General features: G+C 45.1%; 1 protein-coding gene across 6 annotated transcripts in view; it reads left to right on the forward strand.

Annotated features, from left to right (window-relative positions):
• The window catches only part of SAMD4A (sterile alpha motif domain containing 4A), a 215,363-nt gene that overhangs the window by 152,430 nt on the left and 44,231 nt on the right, over positions 1-18,702 (forward strand). For 4 of the 6 annotated variants that reach the window (XM_036307663.1, XM_036307644.1, XM_036307654.1 and 1 more), the window contains one exon: positions 11,258-11,521. The exons of the other annotated variants lie outside the window; for them this stretch is intronic. In XM_036307663.1, coding sequence (XP_036163556.1) covers positions 11,258-11,521 — 264 coding nt within the window. The remainder of the gene's footprint in view (positions 1-11,257; positions 11,522-18,702) is intronic. 6 annotated transcript variants of the gene reach the window in all.

The raw sequence follows: 18,702 nt of genomic DNA on the forward strand, positions 1-18,702 counted from the left end.
GCACATGCCGGGTTGCGGGCTCGATCCCCAGTAGGGGGCGTGCAGGAGGCAGCCAATCAAGGATTCTCTCTCCTCACTGATGTTTCTATCTCTCTCTCCCTCTCCCTTTCTCTCTGAAATCAATAAAAATATATTTAAAAAAAACCACACAAAACAACCAGCCAGGCACATCTAAAATTACAGATGCTCAACCCCATTACAGGGATTTCCAATTACTTGATCTAGGATGGGGCCTGGGCATCGGGATTTTTTAAAGGCTCCAAAGAAGTTGAATGTGCAGCCACGGTTGAGAACAAAAACATGGCAGATGTGAGAAAATGTCCAGGCAGGGAGGTGGAATGAACAGTTTGTATCAATATATACATACGATCAATTCCCATTACTTGCAATAGTTATGTTCTATAAAGTCACTGTGAACACTAAATTCACAAATATTGAATCATTGCTCCTGGAGACATGCAGGGTGGGTTCCTGCAAGACTCACATTTTCATCCACTGATTAATACATAACTTAGTTTTACGTGTGTTTCTGTTTAAAGACATTTTATTTAACATATAATGTTGGATTCATTAACATTGAACTCATGGCCAGCACCACTATAACTCATGGGTGAATGGAGCTAATCTAACACATCCATTTTCTCTGTAAAGCACATCACAGCCTCCTTGCACTTGGGAACACCGGCCAGCACCTCAGCACTATGCTATATATTATTTTTGGTATTCTTTAACCCTCGCCTGAGGATATGTTTTTTTATTTTAGAGAAAGGAAGGGAGAGAGAGAAACATCGATATAGAGAGAAACATTGATTAGTTGCTTCTTGTATGCACCCCACATGGGGACTGAACCCACAACCTAGGCATATGCCCTGACCGGGACTCGAACCTGCAACCTTTCAGTGTATGGGATAATGCTCCAACCAACTGAGCCATACAGCCAGGGCAGCACTATGCCATGTTATTTTATTATTTTTTAAATCTTTATTGTATTACATATGCCCTCCCTTTCTCCCCCCCCCCTTGAGCTCTTCTAGCCTGACCCTGCCCCCCAACCCAGGCCTTCACCACCCTGTTGTCTGTGTCCATGGGTTATGCATTACTGGTATATGCATACATGTTTTTTAGTTGAATTCTTCCCACCCACCCATCCTCCCCCACCTTCCCTCTGAGATTTGTCAGTCTGTTCCATGCTTCTGTGTCGCTGGTTCTATTCTGTTCGTCAGTTTATTTTGTTCATGAGAGTCCACATATGAGTGAGATCATGTGATACTTATCTTTCTCTGACTGGCTTATTTCGTTTAGTATAATACTCTCCAGGTCCATCCATAGCGCTATGCCATTTTAAGCAGCAAATTCACCAATAAAACGCACGTAAATTAGACAGATGGGACACTAAAAAGACCTCGGAGAGGACACTTGTTTATAGTGTGAGAGCTGAAATGGGAAGGCAGACCAATGTCTGCCCTGCCTCAGTGAGGAGCATGTGCATCAGGGACTCCGATTTTCGCCACTCTGAGTGCATCCAAGAATGACCATGAACATGCTGCGAGTACTGATGTTGAGGCTACAAATACATTTTAGCAAACAGGTGAATTTGCAAATACAGACTCTGTAAATAATGAGGATCAAGAGTATATAAGACATGTAATAGGACACGCACACTCTACAGTTTGTCTGACAGGTGAAGGAGGACCCAGAGTAGACGAGGAGCCGACCTGTGGACCTGTGCTGGCCTTGGGAGCTTAGCCCAGCCCTCCTCATAGTCCAACTGCTGTTCTCTTTGCTGCTGGGATCTGAAGGCTCCTGATAGCCCTGCCATGTCATATCCACTAAGAAATTCATGCTCTTCAAGCCTATTCTTAAACTAGACCAGTCGGGGGCTGAATTATTCCAGGAACCTCATGCTTGCAGTGTCTCTGGAAGTCTTTTATTCCAGGACTGATTTATAATACCCAAGTAGATGAGTTGAGAGCAATTACGTAAACGCTGATTCTCAGGGGTAGGGAAGAACGGTATGGTTTAAATGAAAAATGCAGTGCCAAGTCAAACATTCAAATCGTTATGTGTAATTACAGACCACAGTAAATCAATTTTACAAACGCAGTACCAATCTCTCCGTGTTCCAACACCCACGGGGTCAGGTTGTGACAGTTCCGAATTCAAGAAGAGGCTGAAATAGAAACGAAAGCGGGAATTGGGGTGTGTGATGTCTCAAGAGCTTGTCTTGAATCACGTGGTGATTCAATCAAATATAATTAAGAAGCCAGGAGACCCTAAGCCATCCGGTTGCTCTTAATTAGCAAAAACAACCACAGAAATCATCTGATTAGCAATGTACGCTCAAACTGTGGGGTTTTTTTGAATGGTCATTAATGTGTATTGTTACAGTTGACATGTAGATGGATGCTTTAATGAAAACAAGAACCAATTCACTAATCAGTAAATTGCCCTACTAGCCACAGTGCTGAGAATCTCCAGTTCTCATTCTTCTATCAAGGAACTCAGTTAAGCATTAATCAGGAATACGTAATACATTTCCAATTAGTTACAACCCTTCTCCTGACACTGGAAAGGAAAGAAAAAAAGAATGTTGCTTGATTGAGGCAAAGGTTCAGAGTTTCATGCTCAGAGAAATCCTGGCACCAGTCATGCATTTGGCTGGTGCTAAGTTGAGACCCTCATGGCAGTAGCTTCACGCATCTGCTAATGATGCCGGCCCTTGCCTACTCAGTGCCATTGCTTTTAAAAGCCACTTTGCCCTTTTATCTGGGAAACTTGAACCTCCAGAAACCATGAAGGCTTTGCCTGGAATTCAGCTCAAGACAGAGTTAGTAGACAAGATTGTAAAATATTCCTTATTAGCCCCTTTCAAGTGATTGACCCACCTCTCCTTTGGATAAGTGTTGCTAGTGGTGTCAGGATGTAAAAGGATGATACCCTGATGATTTGTTCAATGACTCTGACCGTGAATTGAGACCGATGCTCTCGGGGGGGCTTGGTTGCTCAGTCATGAAACCCTGGCTGTTTGCCATTCCAAACTTGGATTGCTTTGCTGGTACCCAAGCTCTGTTAGCAGCCTGGGCGGTGTTGAACACAGATGGACATTGTATTTTGTAAGCCTAAGAAGGACTCCCTGGAGAGGCATGTGAGCTGAGGTCCCCAGTTACATTTGGAGTTATCTTCTTAGAAAGGGGTAAGAGGGAGATTTTGTCATCAAACATCTATCTTTCTGAATTTCTCCACCGCCTCTCTTCCTTAAGCATGGTGACTAGAGCATTTTTTACAGATACATTGGAAAGCAACAAAGGAAATATCCACTTAAATCCACTCCTGGCCACTTGCTTAACTCAATTATTTTCTTGGTGTCATTAAAAAAAAATAATTCAAATTCTGCAGCTTTATTGATGCTCATTTCTGGACATCAGTTCACTCTCTATGTGAGTAGAAATTCCATGGACAAACCTCAGGGTTAAGTGCATATAGATATAACTAGGCACATGAAAAGAAACATAATGCAGGAAAGTAGAAGTTAACCCAGTGCACAGGAACTTTAGAAATGGCTGGGCTGATCCCGCGGTTCCTTGAATTGGCTTAAACATCTGCTTCAGTGGTGTTAAATTATTTCCATGGTTGATGTCATTGGTTTTGATAGAATGGAATGAGAGGAGTTTCCTTTTAGGACTGACTGCTTGAGTTGAAGTTAAATTTGTGAGTAAAATTCTGCTATTTTCTACAAAATGTACGTAGATTGCCTTCTGGTCTAACTTATTTCATAAATAATGACAATGTAACGTCAAAGAGCAGTTATCTAAAATAGGTTTTCTATGGGATGACACCCAGTTTTGCCATTATAGAAACAGACAAGAGAGGACAAATGAAATGTCCCAAAGATTAATGCAGCTATAAAAGTCTGCCAGAAACATTCTAATTTGCTTCCTAAAAGCCCAAATGTTTAAGTGATAATGTGAAGGCAGAAACATACATCTTTGCTCTGCCCAAAGGCTGAGCCGTCCTTAGAGTAATAAGAGCTGACACGGGTGACAAGGACTCAGGTTACTGGGAAAGTCTCTCAGGTACTTCTCCCTGCACCAGAATGCTTTCGCTTCAATGCCATATGGAGATGAGGTTTCAGGGGTGGGGGAGGAGATTTCGCTGTGTGTATTTGTCAACCCCGTTGTGATGTTCTTTGCAGCTTTCTCCTCTTCCAGGGTGTCCATTTGTTTGGCTTTGTTGCACCGGCAAGCATACACTTTATCTTCCCAGGGAGCGTGGCTTCCTTCCGGCTTGTCGGGAACTCCCTGTCCACCAACCACATCTTGGCTTGGTAGCATGTTCCCTGTTCTTCCCCCCAGAATGAGGTGGAGTCTGAAGCTGTGTGGGGGAATCATCTTCTGGTGTCCAGATGTTGTGAGCACTGGTTTTTCAAACCTTTGGACAAGAAACAAAGAGCAAGCATGCAGCGTTGAGGCATATAACCTTCCAGATTTGCTTTTAATCTGTTTCCTGAAGCCACAAGGGCAGAGCATGTTAATTTTAACCTTAGTAATTAATACTCTTCTCCCCCCACTCCCTACACAAATCTATACTTGGCCATAAATGCGACTGGTGTTACTTTGTCTTTTTTGTTTTGTGGTGTTTTTTTTTTTGCATGATGTCACTGATCAAATATTCTGGTTTTGTTTGTTGTTGTTGTTGTTTTTAAAAAAATGTATTCTTGTACTCCTATTAATCTTTTCTTCCCCAAAGATTCCCACCACAGGGCCCCAGATTACTGGTTGTGGTACCACAAAACCAACTAAAGAAGAGGAATCGGGGCCTAATGTCGTTTCACCACTGAGCCTTGCTAAAACGTCAGTTGTTTTTGTTTGTTTTTAAGCAAATGCCTGGAACATTCATACAAGTGGTGTTAGCAGAACTCTATTCTTTGAACATGGAAAGCCTTTAGGAGCAGTTCCTTCGATGCTCTGAAATCGGTGCTCTTAGAAGAAATTCTTGGGATGGCACCTGAAAGATGCTTGATGAGCAGGCCAAACCCAAGGGCAGAAACGCTCCCCCAATAACTTTGAAACAATAGCAGCTACTGTATATTGCAGCTGCCAATGGGTTGATCATTTTTTGCCTTTAAACTTGAAAATTATCAAACCATATCCTGCAGCAAAACTTAAGAATCATATGTTGTGAGCTCGTAGACTGGTGTATTCGCCAAAGGTTCTACTGATACTCCTGAATGTCTTTAGGGAGTAGATCTAGAAAAGATTGTTAAAATACACCATTAGCAACATACAAGTAGACTATTCCCTGTGTTTTTTCTTTCTTTTTAAAAAATATTTTTTATTGATTTCAGAGAGGAAGGGACAGGGAGAGAGAGATAGAAGCACTGATTGGCTACCTCCTGCACACCCGTTACTGGGGATCGAGCCTGCAACCCAGGCATGTGCCCTGATGGGAAATCGAACCATTACCTCCAGGTTCATAGGTCGATGCTCAGCCACTGAAACACATCAGCTGGACCCCCGTGTTTTTTCTTACTATGTGGACATGCAGCATACCTCACCAGAGTAGAAAATTGGCCAGGACCTTTTAATTCAAGAAAGAAATCCTCAGGTAATATTTTAAAATCATATGCAAGTGCTTAGTCCCCTCATTCTACTTTCTAAAATCCCTAAGTTAGAATGAGTTCTTTTTGAAAAGTTGAGTTGTAATAGCAATTGGATTGAGTTCTATCACATGAGCATCTCAAATTTGAAAAATTTACAAAGCACACATTTTTCTGCAGGTTAGGAATGGGGAGACTAGCTTAAGAAGAAGAAAGATTAAAATGGCAAATTATGTCTGTGCGGCTGAGCTCATAAGGTCCTGATGAGGGTGCAGAACCCAAGCTGGGGTTGAGAAGGCAGGTTATTTGGTTTGATGAAAGAGGATGACATTAGGAGTTTGGGGATATTTAATGTCCTTTTTTTCTGAAGTCAGTTTCAGCAGTCTAGATAGACTCTAGAACAAAATGGAAATAGATGGAAAATGCACTGTTAGCAATAAGAAATAATGGTTTAAGGCAGGGGTGGGCAAACTTTTTGACTCGAGGGCCACAATGGGTTCTTAAACTGGACCGGAGGGCCGAAACAAAAGCATGGATGGAGTGTTTGTGTGAGCTAATATAAATTCAAAGTAAACATCATTACATAAAAGGGTATGGTCTTTTTTTTCAATAGTTTTATTCATTTCAAACGGGCCGGATCCGGCCCGCGGGCCGTAGTTTGCCCACGGCTGGTTTAAGGAGATAGAATAACTAGGCAAGGCACACAGAAGACTTGAAGCCCACAAGGTCCTGAGAGCATCAGTATTGCCTATAGAAGCCTCACTCAGTAGAGAGAGCAGAGAGCAGCAGTCATCTTGGTTTGCTTATTGAGTCCATGACTCTATTTTTAACAACTAAAACAATTGGGAGTAGGGCATGGCTCAGTAGTTGAGCATTGACCTATGAACCAGGAGGTCACGGTTCGATTCTGTGATTAGGGCATGCAGTGTGGGGCATGCAGAAGGCAGCCGATCAATGATTCTCTCTAATCATTGATGTTTCTGTCTCTCTCTCTCTTTCCCTCTCCCTTTCTGAAATCAACAAAAAACTATATTTTAAAAAATTACAAAGAAAGGTATAAATTCAGCAACATTTAAATTTATTTTTTATTAATTCTATAACTCTTCACATACATGTGAAAACATACATTGATAGCACAGTATTTTATCTGCTAACAATGCTGGGTGCACATAGGGACTCTCAGGTCTTTGATAACCCATTGGGCCCATAGCGCACAACTTGGGAATTACTGAATTATGTTGTCTTTCAGGGTGCTTCCAGCTCTAAACCACAGTTATGACTCTGTGCTCATAACAATAATTTTTAAAGCATAAGTTGCATTCAATGTATAAATTTAAAGAGAACAGAAAAATGTGTAATGTGTCTTTAAAAGATCTCCATTGAAGTTTATTGTGATAGAATTTGGTGTAAGATCAAGCTTCAGTAATCTGGACTGTTTGCTTATGGGGATCACTTCCCTCTTTGACAGTGAGGTATAACACTTAACCTGACTAGTGGACCAAGGCGATAGTTGGACCAGTTTCCCAAGCCTTTCTCTTTCTGCAAACCCTGTTATTTGTCATCTTAGAAGGCAGAAAAAAAGTAGTTATACCTCATTTTCTTAAAAGAGCACTAAATATCCTGAAAAGCTTTTTCCTAAATCTTATTTCACTAATTGTAAATGGAGACAGAAATCAAAGATAGTCAAAGGAAATGGGAAATAAATAGATGTCCAGGCTATCAAGAAAATACTTAAAGGAACAGCACCCAGAGCCAGGCATTGCATTTTCCCCTAAAAAGGCATTGGAAGGAGTCACAGTAAAGATGCTAGGAGATGAAAGGAATCATGAAGTGTGATGAGGTCAAAGGATGGTCCTGATGGTATGACAGACTTCATTGCCAGATTCTAAGACTCTCTGTGCTTGCATCACACATTATTTTTAGCTGCTTTTTCATATTTAAATTAGACTTTTATTATTTATTTTTTAATGTATGAGTGCCCCCAACATTACAGTATTCTGCTGACATATATACATGTATATGCATACATACGTGTGTACATTCCTGAACTTTCTTGTAGAGGCTTCTAAGAATATAAGCAGTATTGAATCTAAACTGTACATAAGATTAAGTTTAGCTTCAGTTTTCCCAGAGCAAAAGATGCACAATTTTGCCGCCCCGGGTAATTTTTAGTCTGATTTCCAAAACGATGAATCCATCCTGAAACACACTGGCCTTGTGCTCTCACCTTTAGGAAGTCACAAATGCAATATGAATTTAGGACCTGAGTCCTACTGGAACCTGCCCTTTACTAGTATATGCTGAGATTTTTTTTCCAAGGTGTACTTCATTCTGCATCATTGGAATATGACTTTTGGGCAGCCTATAGGGGAATTAAGCATTAGCTGCTGTCTGCTGCACAGTGGTCAGCGAGCGAGAGCATTCAAAAGGTCTGCCTCTAGCTGGAGTCGTCCTGGGGCCACAAACACAGCGCTGCAAAGCTTCTCAGGTGTCTCTCCACTACCTCTCCTCCCTTCTCATAGGAAAACGAGTTTATTTTTGCCTGATTATCAATTCTCCCTCTATTGATCACCACTTCAGATGAGTTCTTCTGGTTAAAAATAATAATAAAATGGAGCAATGGGCCAACCATCGATCCTGTGCTGCTGGCCACCTCTTTAATTCCACAGCCACGTGGCCTGTTTTCCTGCACTCTTCCTGCCATGGCATTTATTATTCCCGTTGCCACTTTATGCCAAAGTACTCCCTCACACAAAACAATAAAAATCGGCTTTGAGGTCACTATTACTTGTACTTGAAGATCTGTCTTCACCCCAAAGTGGCACTATTGGCAGGTCACCTGTCACCTACTTCAGTCTCCTTCCCAGAGGTAGACAAGCCTGTATCGCCTTGGTTCTCTTTAAAGAAATCGGGCCTTTGCCCAGCATGACTTTGCCTTGATCGAGGTGTCTGTCCAGCCTTGCTCTAATCCATGGCCCTCTCTGAAGATCAGAAGTGTCATTGAGGCAGTTTGCTTGGTTGCTATGGCTGGGTGATCCTAAAGAGACATTTCTGAGTTTGGTGCCAGCTGTGGGAGTCTTTATGGTTTAAACAGGGAGGGGCCTTTAGTAGAAAGTCATTGGGAAAAGGCCCAGGCACCTGAGGTGTAACTGATGTTTTATTAGAGGCAGAGGCCAAGTTCATACCATATCCCCTGTGACTTCAGTCACGCTCAGGAATGTGCAAGGGAATAGGTGTAGATTTCAATGAATAAATCCCTATAAGTCCCATTAAGTTGGGTAAACATTTAGTTCCACTCTTGGTAGCTAGTGGGTCCCCTGGATATTCACAGCTTCCCCAAGGATGCCCATCAGTCGGGAGGTGACCTGGCCTTTAAGGAAACTTTAGATGGAAAGAAGCAAATGGGCTCCATCCAAGAATGAAATTCAGCTACATATGTGTGTTGGTGTTCTTAGCATCTAAGGATCTTAGCAGGGTTACCACCCATGGCTATGGATTCAGTTACTGCTGTTAACCAGGCGGTTCCACCGGCTACCAGCTGTATATCTCTCTTTGGCAAAGTCCGTTTCTATGGTTTCAGGCTCACTCCAATCCTGGCTGGGAAGAGGAGCACCATGTCCACTTGGGGCATACTTGGCTGGCACCATTCAGAGCCTCCACCAAATAGTCTGAAATGACTGCAAAGGTAGCAGAAAGCAAAGATGTCTAAGCTGAAACATCCCAGCACTTGGGTAGCCCTAACAAAGCCTACCCAGTTTCATATAAATACTTAGACAGGCATGAAATGGATTTTCTGGATGTCTGGCTTTTCTTCCTATTGGCTTCTCTCTTCATTTTTGCTGCTGCTTCCTTTTTTTTTATTTATTTTCTTTTTCTGAGGGTTTTTTTTTTTTTTTTTCCTTTTTCTCTTGCTAATTCTGATCCAACCAAGTAGCAATGCATTTTCCAGGGAGCCTTTTAAATAGTGTCTTCCCTAGTCTATTTAGTGGAAATACAAGCTGTTTCAGCCTGTTAAGGTAAAAAAGAAATTTTTTTAAATATTCCCTTTTCATATTTTTAAGTTAGATAACAATTCCTTGCCTTTGATAGACTACCCAAATTAGAAATTTTTCAGATTACAAATACTAAACTCAGCAGTTCCTCCCCCAACCCCCCTTTTTTTGTTGTTGCTGAAGAAAGTTCTAGCCCTTTTGCCTATGCCCCTTTCACACACAAGGCTGCCCTTCTGGCCACACAAAGCCAATTGGAAACATGGACAACAGCGGTGTGAGCCCGCTGCTCTCAGGGCCTGGTTCATGCCAGCTGACCACGAGAGCCAACCCACACCACTACTGTCCCAAACACACTTTTTGAAAACACCCAGCCTTTTTGGCTCTGGTGTTTATCTTTTTAAGTGGGAGCAAGGCAATCTGCTGGCCAGGTCTTCGGGTGGGTGCTGCCCCACCCGAAATGCAATTTAACAAAAAGCAGAATTTCCTACATGGGGATGGCAGGTCTGCTTCCCCCAAAAAACACAGAAAGATTGACGCCATCAAAGACGTGCTGGTCTGGCCTCGGGACAGCCAAGACCTCGCTGGAGGGGCTAGAGTCTGAGATGGGACTTAATGGCTCCCCTGAAAAATGTTTTAAAACGCATGCGGCTCAGTTCCACGTTAGCCCTGCAGAGTCCAAATAAACTGGACCTGTCAGGAAGCGGCGCGGAGCGAGTGTTATGAATAGACTCCTTTTGTGAAGCTGGCGCTTTCCACGCCCAGAAAAACCAGCCGAGGGTAACGTCGGCTCCCTCGGCGTTGATTTTGGTCAAATCCCTCCCTTGAATGACCTCAATGTAATTTGGCTAGTTATGTGAGACGTGTTGCTTTTTCCTAGTTTTCTGGAAAAGAAATTAAAAACGGGGGCCGCGCAGATGTTGCCCACGGTGCGGAAGGGCTGGACATGCCGGTGGAAACCATGCCCGGCTTCCCGAGAGCACCCCGCTGGCTTCTGAATGAAAGCCTTGTTACCTGGAAGTGTTTTCAATATAAAGTTTGGCACCACCCTGTGGAGCCGCGGGAAAGAATCGGCCCTTTCACACATAGCTGCCGGTCCCGCTCCCTGAGATCCGTGTTAGCGTCGGGGCCCTCGCTAAGCCTGTGCCCCTTTGAGAGGGAATGGTCCCCTGATTCCTGGTTCAGGACTAGTCCACCTTCTTCTGGTTCAGCCCAGCAGAGGCCCCTGCTGGCCAGGAAGTCCACCCTCACAACACGGGTAATGCCGGTTTTGTGTGTTTAAAAAATTGCCCAGCACATGTTTTTGCCACTCTTGGCAGATGGCCGCTTTGCCAAGCTGTCAAGTCTGTCCTAATTAATGGCCCGACTGCTAAGAATCCTGATTTCTAGAGTCAGAACCAAAACCAGATCCCAGCCCATAAAGGCTAAGGTCACAGATGTGAGCACTGTAGGTGCAGCCTCCCTGAAGAGACCCAACCCCCCCAAGAGGTCCAGGCAGGACCCTTATATCCACCCACCCCCAAGGGAAGGACCCAGCCAGGCCTGCAGCCTCTGTGACCGCTGATAGAGTTGTGAGACAGCTAGCAGCTTCTCTCAGGGGTATTGTGGGTTCTTCTGTGGCCCAGACTCAAGGGGGGGCAATAACCTATTTCATTTTATTTTTATTTTCCAGTTCTCTCAGGCCAGGCACACCACAGCCCTTTGAAACGATCTGTGTCCCTTACCCCACCCATGAATGTGCCAAACCAGCCTCTAGGACATGGATGGATGTCTCATGAGGACTTGCGAGCTAGAGGACCCCAGTGCCTCCCATCCGATCATGCCCCCCTGTCTCCACAAAGCAGTGTAGCCTCTTCAGGAAGTGGTGGGAGTGAACACTTAGAAGATCAGACCACTGCTCGTAACACATTCCAAGAAGAAGGTAGTGGTATGAAAGGTGAGTGACGGAATGAGAAACCACTGGGAACAGAGCCCCTCTCTGTCTGGAGTCAGAGGGTAGAAGGAGAGGGAGTCATCCAGAGAGAAGGAGCCCCCAGGCCCGTGTGTTGGGCTCCTCCAGGGCAGAGCTCCTGTCCCGGGTTGACCATGGAGGAAAGGGCTCAGATTCCCCTTCCAGGGCTTCTTGCCAAAACCTGGAAACAAGACCAGAGCAAGAGAGGTCAGCGCCCTTTTGAATGAATTAAATTTTTTAAAGCAGTGGCTTGCAGACAATCAAATGAGTCACAGCCAACGCTGGTAGGACCTACTGCTTGCGCATACATTGCTCAGCCTGCCCTGTATGTAGAGATGCTGAGCCGCTCCAGCCTTCTGCCTTCTTGGCCATGTGTTGCTATGGCCAGGGAACCGCCAACAATTTAACAAAATAAACCATAGGGTCTTTTTTTTTTTTTTTTCCAACCTCTCTCAATGCAGAACTGTAGCAGTGCTTCCTTTCCCTCTCCCTTTCCCTTTGATATCCAAAGAAACCTTTCAACCCTTTTCTCTGCTTCTGTTGAAGGGATATGAAAATATCACTGGGAATCTGACAGTGTTTTTTAAGCCTGATAACAGGTTTGCATACAGATGATAAAGACCTTTTGTGCAGCATAAATAAATGTTCCTACATTGCCCTCTAAATCTACCCTCTTCTAAAAAGACTCATCAGGAGATAAAGATCTCCAAATTACCCACGATAGGTTCAAAGAGGATTCGTGCGTCCTGTATTTCTAGACACCAGCTATTCAAGGGCGGGCAAGTCCTTAGGGAAAGATGCTCATCGGAGACACACTCAAAACAATTGAGGAGGGAGAAACAGTAACTAGTCATGTGTCTGGGACTGGGAGGCTGAGGGGAGGCTCTGAGAACACCCCCTTTGCTGGCTTTAGTAGTCCTGAGGTTTTGCTGTTTCTCATCTTTCCCTTGAAAAGGATCAGTGTTGACATAGGAGGCTCTGTACAGGGTCCCCTCCCTGCCATGGAAGCCTGGCACAGAAAGCTACCCACAACTACCCAGAAAGGTGCCAGTTGTAAGAAAGGACCAGACTGGAAATGGAATGAAGCCGGTGGGAAGCGCTGCCCACCCCATCCCCGGTGGGCCCTGTGCTGAGTGTCCAGAGCATGCGGGGCGTGTCCTGATGTTTTCCTGTAAGGATATCATTGGGTCTTTAAACGTGTTTACAGGCTCATTGTAAAAGCGTTTACAATGGCTCATTTGGGCATGAAGGGGATATGTGTCCTCTCTCTCACACACACACAGTTCTCAGGGAAATGTGCCATCATTTTGGAGACGTAGCAAAACCCATTTCTGATCTTATGCTTCGTGGTTTTGTGCTCACGCAGCTGATGCCCAGGGGAGGGGTCGCAGGTGAGGCTTGGCTGTGCCTTGGGTTAGCCAGCAGGGCAGCTGTCCCTGGGGCAGCGAAGTGCCTGAGGGGCCAAGGCGGGCAGAGGCAGCCGCTTTGGACCAGACTTTTCCAGGCGAAGTGGAGTGTCCGGAGGGCATGTTTCCAAGCAGTCGCCTGTGTGGTTCTAGCTGGTGACTGGGAAGGAGGCCTTGCCTTTGTATTGAAGGGTGAGGAAGGTCTGTGAGAAGGCCGCCCACCAGGATACAGACCTCTCCCTGAGAGGAATGCTGGTCCCACAGCTCTGTACGAGAGGTTTGTTTGCTTTTCTTCCTTTTCGTCCTTTTACTCCCCTTCTTTTTCTTTCTTTTTTTTCTTCTTTTGGAAGCCTTTCGCACACCTTAGACATTCTCTCAAAGTAGGCAAAGGTGTGCTTGCTCATGGTGTGCTGGCCTTTTGAGCTGAGAAATGAGTAAAGAGAGCATGTTTTTAAAGAGAAATAAATGAAAGAAAATTTACATAAATGTCCTATCCCTGTATTAGAATAAAAGCCAAAATATTCCAGAGTTCAAGGTCTATCCCATATACTGTCTACGCTTCTTCAGTGCCTTCCTTTAGAGTTGATGAGAATTGTCTCCTTGGAGCTTTTTCTTCCAAAAGATCTGACATCCAGGATTTTCTTTATCGGCCCGAGGGCTACTGGTGACTGGGTGACTCTCTCCCGTGTGTGCCCACCATCTGCTGACCTATAGAACTGTTCTTCTCTTAAAGAGCTGGATTGGGATGTACAGTATAAAGCTCTTAGCAAACAAAAGGGCAAAACATATTTGAAGGACGGAACATGGGAGTTAAGGAAGGATTCTATTTGTGGGGAAAGTATATCCTCAGTAGAAAGGTCCATGCCCGAAAACAGCAGCATTCCCGAGTTGGGGGCCAGTGTTTGTGAAACCTGAGTGCCCCTCCCCCAACCCTGCCTGGACAGGTCCTCATAGGATGGCCCCCGCTGGGATGGCCTCCTGGGACAGTGCTGGAGAAGCGGCCTGAACAGGCCTGTCCCAGGAGGGTGTCATTTGATTCCCAGGTCCAAGAGCAGATGCTGGTTTAAATTTCCAAATTTAATTCCTACTTTCTGAGAAATGAAATATGAAATCCGATGAAGTGCTTTTAAAAAGAGCCAGCACTTCCTCACGGATTCACAGCTCTTTTTTCTTGTGAGTAGGCCCTTTGGCGAGAGGGTCAGCCCCTTCCCTCTGCTCGCTGGTCCACCTCGGGACGCCATCAGCTAAGTGCTGTTTTTCTAATTTTTAAACGCCTCAGTTACGGGAACAACAAGGAAGCTATAGTAGAATTTGGAGGAGTTCCAAATCTCCAGGGGACGCATGTCAGCCCTCACCCCACACCTTGGGGAAAGAATAAAAAGTCACCATAATTGAGTTTAATTTAGTGTGAATTCATCGTTCTTGCCAACAGCTTGTGCGTACCTTGCTGAAACACTGTGTTCATCCGTTTCTCCCTTTTCATCTAGACAGAGCAGCCAGATTTGGCTATGAATTGTCCCTGAGGAATGTGCCTCTCGGGTCAAAAGTGTGAAATAAAGCTCACGGCCCCGCATTCTTGCTCTTTTTATTTTTTCATAAACATTGATCTCACCCTTTTTTTGTCTCCGAATCAGCACTCCCTGCCAGGGATTCTCACTAAATTCTCTCCCAAGTAGACCAGCTCCTGCTCTCAGAGGATCAGCATCATCTGCCAGCTTTGATTTGTTTTTCCTTTTATAGTAAATAGCCATCCTGAAGGTTTCAGTCAGCTCCAAAGCACGGATTGGCTGGCCCTTGGGGCAGGGATCTCAGAGGAATGTCTCAGGCCACGGGAAGAATGGGATCATCTACTCATCTAGAAATTAATGGGCAGAAGTGAGATCCTGAATGGGAATAGGAAAGCTTCCCCCGTTGACATTCCCTGGGGAGGGTGCTGCTTTTGCATGTTTGGACTAAATATGCTGGTTGTGGTTTCTAAATTCAGTTGCCCTTGTTCTTTGCAAAAACGTCACTGTGGCTTCTCCCAGGGGAGCAAGTCTTGTGAGTCGGTACTCAATGATAATATCCCCCTTTCCCTCAGCATCACGTGAGTGGAACCTTCTCTCTTACCTCTTCTCTCATGCAAAGCCTTCAGGTGGCCAAGAGGGGAAAAGAAGACATTTCCATATTTTCCTAGAAAGAAGAGAAAATATGGAAGAGAAGCCCATTTGTGGTAGAATAAGCACATTTGCCCTCGTATTAGCGGCGTGTTCTCAGAAATGTAGAGACTCAGCAACTGAAGACTTATCCAAAGGCCAGGGCTGTTGACGGGTGAGGTGGCCATGTGACATGGGAGCAGAGAGAAGGGGAGAAAGATTGATTAACAGGTTTGTTTTGTCCTCATTCAAGTCAGTGGGCTTTTTTGAGCACCTGCTGAGAGAGGCTTTGGACTAGCTGTTGGGGAGACAGAGGCGGAAGAGATTGTTCCTGCCTCAAGGGACGCACTATCACCTGAGAAACAAACATGCCTGATGCAGGTGCACAGCTGTGAAAAATATCTTGTCTTGGAGACTTGCTCTGGATCAGGGTTGGTACCAAGAAGGGCCCTAAGTCAAGTGGACGGAAGCCAAGGATGGTTCCCAGAGGAGGAGAGGCCTGGAGCCGAGTCCCCAAGTATGATTAGAGGTCAGCCAGGTATAAGAGGTGAGGGAAGGGCAGAGGGAACAGCAAATGGGAGAGCATGGGACAGCTTGGCCAAATAGGTCCGATAGCTTGAGTGTTAAGGACACATGGGAAAGGGGTCTGTAGGGGGAAGAGCCAGATGCCAGGCTTCATGAAGGATTTTGGCTTGTATCCTGAAGTTGGTAGAAGCTGTTGGAGGAATTTCAGCAGCAGAATGACCTGCTTAGATTTTCATACTAGACATAGGACCCTCGCAGCAGGGTGGAGGATAAATGAAAGTGAGAAGGGGACGGGGGATTCTGGATTTGGAGGGCAACTGAAAGCTGGAAGAAATTTCAGTAATTGAGGAGGAAAAGGAAAATAGATCAAGGCAATTGGCAGGGAGAATGCAAAGGAGTGAGTTCACAGGATCTTGGTGAAAGGAATGTACACTAATGGAATGTCGACTGATGGAGTGGGTGGAATCTAGGATGATGCCTACATTTCTGCCTGGGGCATCTGCGCAGCCCATGATGTCATCTATAGCAAAGAGTATATAGGAGAAGAAAGAGTTTGGGGGAATAGTGTGGGGCAGGGTGACTGTGGGAACCTGTAGAACATTCCAGTGGAGGCGAGCCATCCAGGACCACAGTGGACCATGCTCTTCGCTGGCCCTCCCTTTTATAAAGACCCCTGTCTTCTCTCCTCACCTGCACAGTTTAAACATTATGCTTATCTGTATTCAACTTCATTGGGGGACTTCATTCCAGATTTCTGGCTAGGGAAGCCCATAGCTTTGGGCCTAAGAGTGAGACTTTCTTGTTGCAGTTGTCAGTGTGAGAGGGGTAGAGATGGGAGGTCTGTTTCTTTTGAGATGAGCTTCGGCCTCACCATTACAAATTCACTGGGTACACCTATGATGTGAGGTATTATGTTAGGACAAAAATATAGAGGTCACTGAAATTGTCAGGTAGTTTGGATTCAGACATGATAAAGGTCAAAAAGGAGCCGTGACTCCAGTAACCTTGATAGAAACAGCAATTAAGAGCGGAGCCGACCAGTGACTATGGAAATATGCTCGGTTTGCCTTTTCTAAGGAGTTTTTTTTTTTTTAGATGAAAATTATGTAAACATATTTTTCTCCATCGCGAAGGAAATATATTGCCTGTTCTGAAATAGCTGGTTCGTGGTTTTGAGTTGTTTTCCTTTGAACCTCTGCCTTCCCCAGAATGAGATTAGAAAAAATTATTGAGAATTATTAAGAAAAAGGAAACCGTCAGGAGCCTTTGTGAGAAGGCTGGGAACACAGCACGTCTGAGGGTCATAAAGGGGAGTGCGGAGAGGGAGTGTTAGAGCTCCACACGTTGGGCTGGGACGCTTTTCAGCATGGCTGTCATGGAAACGAGTCACTATTTTCTGAATGTTGACTTTCTAGGCACTTGAATTCATGTGACTTAGAGGCCAGGATTTAGTAAATTTGCTTTACTTTCTCTATTCTCAAATGCCAAAATACGACCTGCACAGCTAGGTCTTAATGGGCCAGATTTATGCTACCTCTTTCAGACAGGCTGAGAGGCCTGGTGCCTTTGAAAAGCAAATCCCCAAGACTCTCCCACATTCTAAGGTCCTGAGACTTATAGGCAGCATTCCTGAGCAAGTATGTGATGTGCTGTAAGGACTATGCAGGCACGCAGAGGGCAGCTTTTGACAAGGAACCCAACTGCTATTTAATGATGCAAAGTAGGCTCTGTATAGAACCTATGAACATCATAGCTCACGGAAGCTGCGAGGAGAAATTTGGTCCCTCCTGTTTGTATCGAACCCTTGTAAGTGAGTATTTTACCCCAAAGTAGGCCATCTCTGTGCCTTCCAAGTCCTACATGTGCTCCCCATGGAGCCCCTCCCAGAGGCCACTATGGACACGTTCCAGGGTCAAGGAGCATGCTTACAGCTCCACAGGGACCAGAAACCAAGGCGCCTTCTTTCCTTTGCCCAGAAGCTGGGACAGAATCGGGCTCCTCGTTCTGCTCTGGCCAGAAATACAGTCTTCGGTAATCCTGATGGTGTTGCCAGACTTTAGAAAGGAATGTTCTCAACACTGAAGAGTTAGGCCCTTCGTACCCCTCAGTTGGCAGCTTTCCTCTTCTCTCCCTCAAAGACCAAGGATGCTGTCGTATCTTGGAAGAGAGTTGTCTGAGATTAGCCTGGCTGGCTAATGGGAATTTCTCTTCCATCTTCAGGTCCCAGGACCACCACAGGTGAGGCCTCATCTGGAAAGCAAGGCTATTCATGTTCCTCTCTTCCAGGGATGCCTTACTCCCTGCCCTTCTCATTGCTTCCCATATTGGGCCTTTCAGCAATACTGATGCCATCATTCTCTCTTGTGGGGCCTCCTTGTTGGTGGGGCGACATGACCTGTTGACCTGACTGGTATTTGCAGCCATTCCCACAGCAGGCATTTGAGAAAAGCAGCCTGAGTTCTAACTGGAACCCAGCTTCTGGGTGAGCTGTTTTACACACCACAGAGCCTCTCTGTGGCTGAGTCATCCGAACTCTAAAAGGGAAATAGAAGTCAGCGTAATTGGAAACTTCATCCCATTGGTAAAGATTAGCAGGTAAATGCAGAGGATATAAAAGATGGGTGTAGCATTATTATCAAAAATAGCCATGAGAAGATAGACTGCAGAAAGATCTAGCAGGAGCTTGACAGAGGATGGACATTGTGGTACAGGGGCCCAGAGTCTGCATATGGATGGGGCTGCTTTCTCCCAGAAACCTCCTACCCCTTGGTCTTATCTTCTCAGTTTTCTTCATGGACTTCTCTTCTCACATCTTCCCCTAAAAGTCTGGCACTCCCAGGGCTCCCACCGCCACCCTCCTATTCTCACTTCATGCTCTTTCCCTAAGTAACCTCACCCATTTTCACAGCTAAAATAACCGCCATGTAGCCCTGACCAGTTTGGCTCAGTGGATAGAGCATCAGCCTGCGGACTCAAGGGTCCCAGGTTCGATTCCAGTCAAGAGCATGTACCTTGGTTGCGGGCACATACCCAGTGGGGAGTGTGCAGGAGGCAGCTGATCGATGTTTCTCTCTCATCGATGTTTCTAACTCTCTGTCCC

Source organism: Myotis myotis, unplaced genomic scaffold (genome assembly GCF_014108235.1).
Source record: "Myotis myotis isolate mMyoMyo1 unplaced genomic scaffold, mMyoMyo1.p scaffold_m19_p_1, whole genome shotgun sequence".
Lineage (NCBI taxonomy): Eukaryota > Metazoa > Chordata > Mammalia > Chiroptera > Vespertilionidae > Myotis > Myotis myotis.